Source organism: Mercenaria mercenaria, chromosome 12, assembly GCF_021730395.1.
Source record: "Mercenaria mercenaria strain notata chromosome 12, MADL_Memer_1, whole genome shotgun sequence".
In the NCBI taxonomy this organism is placed as follows: Eukaryota; Metazoa; Mollusca; class Bivalvia; order Venerida; family Veneridae; genus Mercenaria; species Mercenaria mercenaria.
In genome coordinates, this window is record NC_069372.1 from 65,947,954 (window position 1) to 65,962,137 (window position 14,184).

At 34.5% G+C, this 14,184-nt stretch overlaps 1 protein-coding gene across 1 annotated transcript; it reads left to right on the plus strand.

The window, feature by feature from the left end:
- The first annotated feature begins 442 nt into the window (after nt 1-442).
- LOC123533446 (macrophage mannose receptor 1-like) lies at nt 443-13,368 on the plus strand. The gene is made up of 14 exons (XM_053520247.1): nt 443-600; nt 2,940-3,106; nt 4,146-4,288; nt 4,612-4,736; nt 5,934-6,100; nt 6,555-6,676; nt 6,961-7,091; nt 7,544-7,701; nt 7,924-8,048; nt 9,090-9,220; nt 9,650-9,849; nt 10,117-10,244; nt 11,221-11,366; nt 13,093-13,368. Exons 1-14 carry the CDS (start codon nt 555-557, stop codon nt 13,170-13,172), a joined length of 1,869 nt encoding a protein of 622 aa, XP_053376222.1. The 5' UTR covers nt 443-554; the 3' UTR covers nt 13,173-13,368.
- Nucleotides 13,369-14,184: the final 816 nt, after the last annotated feature.

Consider the following 14,184-nt stretch of genomic DNA (forward strand, 5'->3'; position numbering starts at 1 on the left):
ATAAAGACAATTGCTGAAAGCTGCGCTCCACCTAGTTATGTGGAATTACAGCACTGGGATATTATTGCAAATGCATCAAAACGAAGATATGTACGAGGTAACAGGTCTTTGAAAATGGTGAGTTTTAAAGTCGATCGTGGCCCCTTTATGCTGTCCTTTTCAATGTATTTTTTTGTAAATTGATAATTGTTTTACAGAGTAATATACATGCTTCGTATGCTGTTTAATTTCATGTAAATCAACCCTTTCTATCTATTATTTGGTGTTGTTTGATTTTCCCCCTCAAGTTATGGAGCTAAACCTTAGTATGTAGGGACGGGCAGATGAATCGCTAACACCGTCGTCATATCAATGTATTGAAGCTAATCTGACCCTCTTAAAGGATAGGAAGATGCATATACGACAGATAAAATAATTGCATTGTATTTATTAATGTATAATGATCTACATTTTGATATATTATCGCATGTTTTAATGATAACGAATCGTACCAATGACATTATACACGAATTACGGACTTGTGATTATCATATGAAGTAACGGACTTTAGAAATATGGCTAAATTGATTTTTATACTTTCTTTTCTTATACTTTTAACTCGTAAGTACACTTTTTGTTTCAATGGCCAATTTGATTTGATCACATAATGACTGTAACATGTATCATTCAGCGTTGGTTTTCAAAAGAGGACTACTTATACTTCTTCTAAACTCTTATGATGGGTAAGTAATACAACACAAAAAGGATATAGATATGAACTCTTCATGGTTAAAAGCTCATGTATAAACGTTGTTCAAATAATACGCAGGCTTCTGACATAGCTTAAAAAATGAATAAAGGGCATTGAAGGCATAGTCAATTTAAACAATTTCAAAAAAGTTTTTTGTTATTTTTATTGGATGAGAAAGCTTCCCTGCCTAGATCTGCAGCGTTTTCACGGCATCAAAATTGTTTAAGATATTTTTGATTTTATGTTTTTACACAATGAAAATAGATTTCAAAACTTCGAAGGATCAGGATATCAGGCCTCTTTCAGATTTCTACACATAATATCTATTAAAGAATCCACTCAACTAATTCATGTAAATGCAAGATGTGTAACATTTGTTTCCCTTGAAAATAATAATATAAGTTATTTTGATTTATTTTTTATTTTTTATTTTTTTTGTGCATAAAGGATTTTTCTTGGTCTGCTTGGATTTTATTTCGTTGATTGACATAACTATGAAATCAACGAAAGTTAATCCCTACGGAAATTTTTATTTTTACAGTTATATCCTGTTCTTCTATCACATAACGTCATACAACTGGTTAAATAAGAAATAATGTATAGAAAAAAATTGTGTTTTAATGTTATTAATACACAATAAAGGTTATACGTCCGCGGAATAATTTCAAGAGGTCGTATGCGAAGTGGATTATTCTGGCAACGTATAACCGATGCAAAGTATATTAAATGGAGTAAAATACAAATTTGATTCAAATTATTCCGATTCTAATATACCCTTTATCAAAACAAAAACAGAAGATAAAATATTGTAGCGCTGTTTCTTTTCTTTTTTTTCTGGCTCCTATAAACGTAACGTTATTTTAGCGTAAGCGTGTTTCAAAAGAAGTAAGCATAAAACCAAAGAAAAAGCAACAGTGAATGATTGAGATGAACTGGTCCTGAAATTCACTAAGTTTATTTAAGATATCAGTGAGTTAACTTTATGTATATTATTCAAATGTAGAAAATCCTCGTCAAATATTTTTTTATCTTTACTGACCATATAGATCAATTGTGTAGGTAGAGCTGCATTCATAACTAAATGTTGTACAGTAGCAGTCGAAACACTTCCAGTTAGTACACATTTATACTGTACAGTAAGTACGTACTATTTCAAAACTAATGTACTGCACTGCGAAAATGCATAAACTTGTTGATTTTGTTTACATAATGATTAACAATTAAGAAATAATTTATAGCAAAAGAGTGCTTTAACGTCGGGGGTAATAATTCATAAGGGCGCAGTCCGAGTGAAATTATTTGTACGACGTATTAGCGCCCGAATGTATAGAGTGTTAAAACACGGTTTTGCTATAATTATTTCAATTCTAATATGTTTTTGATCTAAAACAGTCGATAAAATATAGAAGCGCTCTTTCTTGGTCGCAACAAAAACTGACGTCAACGCACGTTAACGTGAAGTCATTCTGACGTAAGCGTGTTTTAACAGAGACAAGCATATTATAGAATACATAATGCTAAGCGATATGTACTACTCCCGCACGCTAATTTAACCGACAGCGTTTCATGCATTATTGAACTCAAAAGGTTGAAAGAAGGCTTATAGAAGTTAAATGCATACTGTAATGTTGTACAAAAAAAATATTTCCTTAATTGAAACTTTTTAATGAAGAAAAATCACAATTATCAAACAAATGTTATCGTTTGAGTTATCGTGCGGGATTTATAGTATTATTTATCAGATAGTCCAGAGACTGTGCACATCGTTAATTGCCCTAATACGCCTATTTGTTAGCTTAGTTATAGTCACCGTGAAAGATACCTCCAGAAGATTATTGGAATATTAGTGGGAGGATTGTGCAAGATTCAGAAGACGCTCATATTCCGTACACTTCCGTGGTTCTTTGGCGTGCCAGATGTAAAGCACCGATACACGTGACACTTATCCCTTAGTTATTCTTTTGTTTGAGGAGCTGGGGCTCGAAATCACGACCCAGGGCTTCGTAGTCGGACAGTTTTACCACTGAACCACTGCGTTCCGATCCTTCAAATGACACCTATCTAATGATATAATAATTTCTGTCTTGCAAACGGCAAATGTAGTGAAAATGCTTCAAAAATGTCCGCCAAATAAAATCAGGCATGAATATCTTCGGTATGGCGTTATGACATCAATTATGACGTTTCAATATCTTTTTAATACTTTCAGACGAAGGTAGGGCTGATACGGCATTGGGCTGTGACGAAGGATGGTATAACCAAAATCAAAACTGTTACATGTTTAGAAACGATAAGAAGGTCACATGGTCTGAAGCAGAGGAAGAATGCAACCGATATGACTCATCTTTGATATATTTCGACAATATCAACGAAGTGGTAGGTCCCTATCTTGTTGTTTCCGGTCAGATCAAGTTATTTATTTCTCTTGTGATCCGCATTGTAATTACAAAAATCTACACAACATATATCTTTCACCGAGGGAACGCTATCTGCAATACTTTAAGACATATGTTCACGACTGATTCCCATTTGGTAGTTTCTTACGTCGAGTTTATAAAGCAGACGTAAGCCTATGTCTAACGTACGTTCGTTGTAAAAATCTCACATATATGTAAGCGGTGCGTATAACCGCTGCGTGTCGCAACAGCTGTCGTGAAATCGTCAGCTAGGCAGCTTACCTGTTGCGCATTAGTTTAATCTGTGGTAACCATAGATGTATGAAGGCGAAATTGTAGAACTTACCTTGAACAAAGTCAACAATTTCAAAAGTTCATTTCCTTTATAAAATTTTATAAATATTCAAGTATATGTATGTTAGTGTGTTGTAATCATGTTATTAAAACAAGGATGAAAATTCGTGCATGCATGTGTGTATCCCACAAGGAAATCAGTCTGTACGTTTTACGCGCGATTATGAATTGATAGTAGAACGTCGGTCGTACTCTAGTCTTTACACAGTTTTAATAATGCCATATCATAAGCTGTACTTGCACCAACGTTCACAACCTACGCCGCTGTAGTTCACATCTCCTGAACTCGACTTCTGAATTTGTTTTTAAATCATTCGTATAGTCTAAACATGTAAGTTCTATTAATATTCTAATGTTGTGCCCAATACAATTTTGATCTTGCATGTTGACGTACCTTTACCATGATGAACTCTACCCTATTCTAATGTTTTTCCTACTATTTTACATTTATTGGTCATCATTGTCTGTATGGCAGCGAAATATGTATTTAACGTGAAAGCCAAATGTATATTTTGTGTGTACCAGATGATTTAGTGTCATAAAAACGAGTTGAATGTATGTTACGGTTACACATACTGTATGGCTATCGTGGCGTTCCATAAATGTTTGCATCGTACACGCACTGTCTGTACTGAAAGATCTCTAATGGTAATGACTTATTCCAGAACTGGTACATAAACTATGTGTCTAGTTATCCCGCACCAGCCTACTGGACCAGTATGAATGATTTGACCTGGAAAGGACAGAACCAGCCAGGGACCGGGAACTGGAAATGGGGGAAATATTCGCAAGCTAATACATCAATGTTGTAAATATCTTAATGTCCCTTCGTCATAATTTACACACAAAAAAAAACAACATAACTTAAAAAAAATTCGAAGCCAACTAAAAGAGTATTAAATAGTCTTCTCTTTTTAAATAAAATATATTGTACAAGATATAAACCACTAAAACATTTGAACTCATTTTGTTATCATTATTAGTGTGATACCAGAAACTATGACAGATGTTTAGGGTCAAAGAATGGAACTATTTCAAAATAAATTTCTGTAAAATGCTTGAGAAAAGTTAAAAGTAAATTATAAATGACAAAGGCCTCTTGAACCTAAATTGTTTTTTTTTTCTTTTCAGTCAGTGGAATCAGTCACCAGCCAACGACGGGATAAATAATTGCGGAGGTATCAACGCCGCCGGAAAAATGTCTGACGTCGGCTGTACCTCGACACAAGGTTTTATATGTAACGTTGAACTAAATGGTAAATCGATTTGTCACTTTTCGTGTGAAATATTCTAGTAGAAGGTCAACTTCGTTATATTTCCTTCTTCTGAAAATAAATTATAATTATTACATAAGTCTAGTTTTTATGAATAATTATTAGATAGATATTTAAACTACGCCAAAGATAAAGATAGAAAAAAATGTGGTCAATAAACTGTCAATTGGATCTCAGACTGTTTTTGAGATGGGATATACTGTTAAGTACGAACTACACAATTAAGGTGATGGAAAAAGTCCCCAGATACTTTTTATCCCCCACAGAAGGCGAAGGTATATAGATTTGCCGTTGTCCGCCGAGCGGTTCGTCCGTCCGTCGTGTGCTAGTATATCTAAAATTGAAAATACTTAAAAAGTATTGTAGTATTGTAGTTTAAGCCTTACTAAACCTCACCTAATTATTAATAAGCACAATCATACATTTGCTAACGTGTAGTAGTATCCCCTTTGACGTTTTTGACTGTATCTGAGTAACCTATTGATTTACCTCCATGAATCTTTCTCTAAAGGACGGTGGTGCATAAGCAACTTCCGTCAAGATCCCCTCTGTAACTGCAGAGTTATTGCCCTTTAATTATTTCAAAACTCATAAATTCCAACATAACGTAGGAACGCATAAATAGATCTCGATGAAACTAAATGCAAATATGGATCACTGGAGGGCAGATGTTTTGTCAGAATATTTTCACTACCTTTAGAGTATTAGCCATTGGGTTGTTTTAATCTTCTTAATTTCCAACATAAACCAAGTAGCCAATTAAAGGATTTCATTACATCAAGGATTTATCACGTTCGGTGGGAGATATCATTTCACTGAATTCGCATGTTGACGTGGAACTGACTTCATTTTCCTCCCGAAAAATAACTTACAGGTCCTTTGGGATCATGGAGTCCATTCAACATATGTGTAAAGAATCCCGCTTAGTCCGGTACCAGGAGCGTGAGAGGTGTTGCACATTTCATTACCTCTCATGAACAGGCTCAGTTAAACCTATTCTGGTAAAATTATTCTTTTTGGTTGCATTCTTTGCTTTCAATGGATCTTTTTACAGATTTTATTATATATATTCTGCTAATAAAAGCCAGTGAAAAATAAGAGCAGAAATTCACTTATGCAATCAGTATCGTATTTCGACATTTTTGTCAGACGTCTTTAGCTTCTTTTCATTTGACGTAGGCGGTCAGTGTCCGGATAGCACGTGGACACAGACGCCAACAGATTGTTACTACGTCAGCAATACGTCAGATGTTTCCCAGTTAATGACGTGGGATAAAGCACGAGCAAAATGCGCCAGCTTTGGTTCAAATAGTCATCTTTTAACTGTCGATGATGCCAATGATCAGGTACGTTTCGTCTGAACACGTATTGTGGGGTGGCTGTAACATTGTCTATTGTTTTATATTGCCTATTCTTGCTACCTCTATAGGGTATAGATTATTCTTTCAGTCACCTTAAAAGGCCACAAAGTTTAAACACCCGTGATACTTGAACCGAGCTGAACAGAATAACTACCCAAGCCGGTGCGGTAGAAACTCATAGGTGTCTGTGCTGCATATCCTCTCGACTTTTTTACACAGAGGCGAACTAGGGTAGTTTTTCAAATAACATCAAATCTGTCATCACAATCAAGCTAAAATGAATTAGCATATACTTAACTAATATTATTATACAGACCTATTTACACTTACAATACATTCAAATTATGAACTACAAGGCTCGGTCCATCCATGGGAACGAGTTCCCGAAAATTGGTTCAAACAATATACGGATACTGCAGACGTATATATTCTTTTTCAGACTTTCCTACAAAACGCATTGCCATATATAACGAAGTCAACATATCTGTACTGGACAGGACTGAAGTACAAAAACAACGGCTGGCAATGGTTTAATGGCGCAACGTTCAACCAAAACTTTTTGTAAGCATTTAAGAATTTTGATGTTGTAAGCATTTGATTTCCCGCTTGTAAGTTGGACTGTATCTTTTTTTATTAGGAAAAGGCTATATGATAAAATTCGCAAAGTTTCTTAATTTTTACATTATTCTATACAGATTGGTGAGACACGCTACTGCTAACAAAGTTCATTTGCAAGTCTTGTGAAACTTTGATATTCTTTAAACTTATATATCTGATAAACACGTTATTTCTTAAACTATATAGTGAACTTCATGTAAGTTAATGTAAGATTCTATCGATTACAGTCAGTGGGCCAAAGAACCGGACAATGTTGCTGGAAAGGAGGACTGTGTTGTCATAAGATATAACGGCAAGCTAAGTGACAGAGGATGCAATATGCAACAAAATTACATCTGTAAGAAAAGCCAAGACTACAGTAAGTCTAATTATAGAATTCAAGGTAGAACACTCGTACTGACCATCGGCAACTTCCGTTCGTTTACGTGATCGTCGATATCATTACAAAATATTACGAGCATATATAAAAAGGCGTGTTACCCTTTGAACACTCCAATAAACCGAAGTTTTAAAATGCATATAAAGAGGATAATGCGAAATACATTATTATGATCAGATATTCAGCATTTGGCGAAAACATGTTATTTTTGCAAATTGTGTTCATATCGCAATTGTTATATTCCATTAGGGCAACATTTTTTCCAGTTTATTAAAATGTACCGAAAGCTGGGTTTTTGTTTGTGACAGAGTCCTAGTTCTCTAAGTTCGCATTAAAATTTTGAAAGAGGCTGGAAAATCCAAAACTCTGAGAGTTAGTGTTCTGGCAGTCATAAGCTTAGAACGTAAACGTTCATCTTTCCCTTTTTTCAGGCGATAGTACATTAAACACAGGGTGCAGTATATGGACACGGGCGGGTCAGATGTGCTACATGTTTTATACAAATCCTAAATCCAGCTGGTCGGATGCCAAGTCTATGTGTCAGGACATGCAGGGCGATCTTATCAACGTAAAAGATCCAGATACAATGGTATATATATATAACAATTTGTGGCTATAACCCTTTACTGTATGTCGCGTTTTCCCATCACTTCGTAATACATTGCCAAGATATTTTTTTTTAAAAATAGTGGGTTCTCCCTCAAATTTTTAAAATGCTGGAAACGTGTTGTTGTCTAACTTGATTCATCCGACAACCCCTCTTAACCAACATCTTTTCTTGGTGTTAAGACATGTTTTGTTCTACTTTCAGACATGGCTGAACGATCAGATGTTGGACCCGGTCAACGATTATATGTTCTGGACTGCACTTAATGACAGAGATCAGGAAGGAACGTACAAATGGTCGGACAGCACTGTGGTCGATACAAACGTTGTGTAAGTTAATATTACACGTGTCTCAACTCAATGGCAAAGGTCTGATAGAGGCGTTTGTACAACCCCAATGTGTTAGAATGTACGGTTACATGAGCATACACGTATCACCGAAGTTTATTATTAGTATGCTGTAATTAAAATTATCGTTAGCACGACAAAAACACCCCTCCCGTCCACTGTCCGATGAAAAAGATTGCTGATGACAATGTTCTGGTTTTAACATTATGTTCATTTGGCGCTAAGTATGATATAACATTTTTAATGTCTAGACGGAACCGTTATCCGTCTGAGTTGCCATTTAATTCAAGGAAGTCTAATATATTAGTAATAAAGTTTTGTACGGCCCACAATAGGAACGTTGTATAACAATAGTAATGTTTGAATGGCCTGATGATTTAAAATGATTTAAAGGAAGAGTCTAGTATTGTATGTTTTGTACGGCGAAGTGACATATTTTGCTACATATGTGTGATAAGATAGGGCGTTACCTTCTTATTTTACAGAGGTTTTATATTTTCAACAAATATCATTTTGTTTGTCTCCATGAATTTGGTTTTAATTATTATATTGAACAATTTTCACATGTCTTGGAATATAGGTCATCTCTAGGCCAAACTAGGTTCCTAAGTTGATTATATATGCAAAAGCCTTCATTTTTTTCGACAAATCGTCATAAGTTTAAGGTCCACGATGGAAATAAGAGATGATTTTTATCTCTTTCTGTGTCTTTTGTGTTTTAATGTATATGACATGGCTTTATTTAATATGCATACTTGTTCATTGTTATCTGTATGTTGTTATTTATATTGCCATTAATATGTACATTGTACACAGAAATAAATCTATCTATCTATAAAACAGACAAAAAGATAAAGGGTGGAACGTCTCGGATGAACCAGTTAAATTGCTTGAATTAATACAAAGCTGAAAATATTATATGGACATTCTAGAGCCATCTCGTTTGTGATGTATTGTAACATCCCTTACTTGAAATTTACCTCGCATACGGGCATGTACATTGTCGCGGTTTGTCCTTTTCAGAGCCTGGAATGTTGAACCAAATAACTATTTTGGACAAGAAGACTGCGGCATTCTGATTCCGTCAAGATTTGCATATAACGACGCAAGCTGTCAGTTTGAGTCATACCCGTTGTGTGAGGTTGATAACGTCCGTATGTAAATTTTTTTTATGTTTTGAACAAGAAATATATTTAGTTTTGTGCACTGATACAATATGATGCTAGTACTGATTTTGGGGAAAAAAATCCAGTTATCAGCGGAAAATAAGATGAGAAATATTTATTATAGAAGTCTGAACCGGACACATTAAAAGCCATAACAGTTTCCAAAACCTTCATCCACACCTATATTCAGCCTGCCTGAAATTTATGTTGGGTGTCTGTATACTGGTATAATCACATGTTATGACAATTTGAACTGCTCACCCTGGAGGCTAACGATTCCAGTCATGCTGACATTGAAAGATCTGCAGTTCTTGTTATCCGAGAGACGGACTTTATGTTTTCAAAAAGCTTAATGTTACCTTAAGGTCAATTATGATTAAACAAGCATATATCTAACCAATATATCTCTGATTGTAGAATCATGCCCATCTAAAGGTGGATCATGGGTCTCGAGAAATGCCGACAAAGGAAATGGATTGAACTGCTACTTATTTGGAGACTACTCAAGTTCAAGCGTCCGGAGGTCACAACCGGAAGCACTCCAATACTGTCAAAGTCTTGCAGACTCCGGAAATAAAGTTCCACAACTGTTGGTTGTTGATACAGCCGCAGAAAAGGTCCCAATTTTCTATATCTCGGCATATATAATGCGATTAGAAATTCTATCTCCGATTGTTTATTTAGAAAAAATAATGATACATATAGTATTAGAGGTGGTTGATGCATTTATATTGAAAATTTGTCTGAAATTGCACTATGCTTCAATCACAATGGAACGTTTTTAAAGAAGACAGTTGTTCTAAAAGAAGATAACAAAAAGTGTAAGAAAAAGAGGCATCCAGGCACATGGACTCATTTTTCGTTAATGTATGTTTTGTTTTCAGCAATTTTTAAAGGGACAGATTTCAAAATATGCCGACAATGTTCTAGGATTTTGGACAATGTTGAGCGATGCTGCGGAGGAAGGTTACTGGACATGGGGTGGCACGGCTCTTGTTGATCCGACTCTCATGTATGCATTTTCATTTTGTTATCAAACCGAAATGACCAATAAGAGAATATGCCAATGGTTTAATTTTGTTTAAAAGGCGGGGCTAACATTGTCTATATTATCCGAAACTTATAGTGACTCAAAGTATATGAAGAGTAGCTCGATCGACTTAAAAACGAACATTGTACACGTTCATAATTATAGTATTCTTATGAATATGGACATTCATTGTTAAAAAATGCAAACATTTAAAATTTCACCGAGAAGGGTGTCTTTCGTGCATCTAACGATTGTCTTACATGTTCTTTCAAATTATCTCTTAACGCTTAAAGGTCCAATACTAAGGAAAGTGAACATTTTAATTTCTTTTAAAAAGCACAGAAACTATTTCATTTTATTGGAAAATGAAAGTTGGTATGTAGAAATTCGAAATAAATTGCAGAATATGTACAATTATTTTTCTATGAAGTATGAAGAAAGTTAAAAAGACCTGGGGAGTCATTTTGTCGATTTATTGGAATTTCAACATAATACACATACATTTCTTTGAGTTCCAAAGACCTTCTGTAAATTTTGACCTGCCAATCTTCATTATTTTGTGTCATGCAGAAGTCTATGCACTGGCTATGAAAAAAAATTGCCAACTCACTTTCCCTTAGTAATGGACCTTTAATACCCATCAGATAAAACAAGTTCACCGTGGCTATTGGACTAAACAAACCTATAAATAAGCTTAGATAAGTTGTCGCCGACTGCCCGTTTTCAGGATTGCAATACAAATATATTACCATTGCAGCAGATAGTGACTATGAGCGAATGTCAAATGGTTTTAACAGAACAACATAACTAAGCTATTTTATCAACATCATATAGCTCATATTTCAATTATCAGCATTTATATGTTCTTTCTCTCGCAACGTATTGTGATTATACATACAAAAAGACAAAGCCGGGCATATGATAACCATAACTGATGTTGCATTTTTGCATTTTTAAGTGACTGGGACAAGGAGCCCAGCAGCGTAACGTCAACCACAGACTGTGCTAGTGTAGGATACAACGCCTACTTCTTTATGCAAGAGTGTTCTAGAAAACTTGGCTTCATTTGTGGCAGAAAAGCTTTTCAACCATGGACCTCTGGGGGTTAGAATCTTACTCATTTAGTCTGCTGTTGATATTATAGTGTCTATGCCCAGTTAAACACCACATAAACTTCACACAGACATTACAGTTGTCGTCTTCGTCATCGTTTAAATATCATCAAAATAATTTAAAATGTTCCCGCCTGTTGGTGGACTCTCTTCAGCAACTTTCGCCGTAAATCTAAAATATAGCCTATCATATGACAATATAGATGTATCCTAGAACTACGTAGATTTTAATCACAATCGCCTTCTGATTATCTGGAACACCTCAAGAAACTAAGACTTCTTATTTTCCTTACACGATATCCATCATTATTGTCAATTACACAATAATTTTACAATTTTCATTAGTCGCATGTTCGGCTATGTTTAAATTTCATATCTTATCCTGTTAGGAAATGCATTCATGTTCTTCAAAATATAACTTTTGTTTAGAGATTATTTTGATCATGTGATTCCCCACAGTCTCTCCATGCATGGACACCTAACATAATCCGGAATCTTACTGCCAAGTATAAATTAGAGTATATAAAATATGAATATAGTTAAATCAGTTTCAGATACAAAAAAAAAATGATATAACACACCTAATTACAGAGTCAACAACAAATTTATATCTGATACCATTATTACAGAATGCACGTATTATTCGTATCACAGTAATGACGAAAAAATATGCAGAACAATAGAACTTCTTACGTGGATTGATGATGTGGTCAAATAAATATTATTTTGTTGAATAAGCTAATATTTTGTATTTCCTCTTTTTTACAAAAATGATTTAGCAAGAAAAAAATAAAACCTTCTGTTAGCCCTTATCATGCTAAACACGACTGATCCTGCCTTTGCGACCAGTGTAGATCATGATCAGCCTAAACGTCCGTGCAGTCCGATCATGATCTGCACTTTTCACCATTTTCGCTAAGCACCCCTTTTAACAGTTAATGGTACTGTCCATATTGAAAGATGGACAAGTTCATTTTAGAAATTTAGCAGGGTAAGGGTTATTAATTAGAAGGGATTATGTACGATGCTGGGAATACTAACTACTTTGTGCCTTATACATGCAGTATACTCTTCTAAAAAGTTCCACAAGTAAAATCAAAATATCTTTACGTATTTTCCCTATTGTAGTACGATGCAATACGGCCAGGTATATTTTATTTATTAACTCGAAATTTCGAGTTATTAAGTCGAAATTTCGAATTAGTAGCTTAGGAGACTATCGGGTAGGCCATACATTTATGTATGGTAGTATATGTTCGAGTCGCTACATGTTGGGTACAATATATGGATGTGTAGACAGAATGCTGATGATTCCATATCGGAAAGTCAAAAGTTTTCCATTACATTTTTTGGCCTTTGACAGACGGACAGACTTTAAAATTGCAGATAAAAAGGCAAGATACGAAGTCGAAATTTTGTGTTATAAACTCGAAATTTCGAGATTCCTACTTAATAACTTGAGTTTGGAGTTACTAACTCGAAATTCGACTTAGTATCTCGCAATTTCAAATTAAGTTACTCGAAATTTCAAGTTACTTAGTAGAAATTTCGAGTTAAGTATCTCGAAATTTTGAGTTAATAAATAAAACGCACCTGGCACTAATGCTGTTCGTAATGTTACTACTAATAACAAATGTGTTTTATTTTTATTTTTTATATATTATGATAATATTACTTTAGTATTTTTATGTTTATTTTATTTCTAATTTTTATTCCAGCTTCGTCAACGATGTTCTCACCATCATATCAAATCATTTCCGTTTTAGTCGGTATAACATTGGTTAGACGGTATGTGTGAAAAGACGGACATATTCTTCAAAGGACACTTTTTGTGATTTTTATTTCTGATGATCTACCGATTGTGCAATATGTGTCGTACAAATTCGATACGGGCAGGAAATATAGACAATACAGTTATGTGATTTTGAATAGTTCAGGCATGGAGATCAAGTTTATGTGAATATCTACTTTTAATAAAAATTATTAAAGACTCATTTAAATTACTTATAGCTCAGTAACATTTACGTGGAATCATTTCACATTGAAAACTAATATCAGCAAATTCTTTAAAAACAAAAAATCATCGTTTTACATCAAAAATCTCTTTATAACTACAACGTCAAGAAAATATTTCATCTTCCTGCCATATCTAAGGGGCCTATAACGGGTGGACTTCCAGATACTGTGTTTTAACACATTTAATACCACGCCGTTTCACGTCGTTTTTGTGCATTGACAATAGTATCCGAGTGTTCAAATTGCACCATATAAAGACTTTCGTGGTTTTATCGATGATCGCCATTTGCAAAATAAAAAGGGAGATAACTTTTCTAAGAAAATGAAGGCTGATCACTACCAAATCAAATGAAAGCCTACGCAGGTCACAAATAGTCCAAACATAAATAGTCCTGATCTTCCCGTCCTCGTGCCATTCTCAACAAGATCGCGTTTTCTATTACCCTACTGCATTTCAGTAACTATTGCTATAGCATTGTATTGAAATCTGTACACTCTTATCGCGACGTAGGATAAGGATTTTATGTCTAGAAAATATTGGGACCTTTTGAAATTACCTGAGAATGAAAGTATTAAAATTTTACATAAATACAGACCTGCGCTGGTCAACTAGAGACCCAACAACCTACAAGATTTTCTTACACATTCTATATTGAATAGAATAATTGAAAATGGAATTTCAAGCAAATGCAACAGACGCAGATGTACAAATAGCCTGGCTCCCTGGCTGCATGGTTATTTTTATATAAATAATGCAAACATTTTATAATAAAATATTAAACCTCTAAAATAGC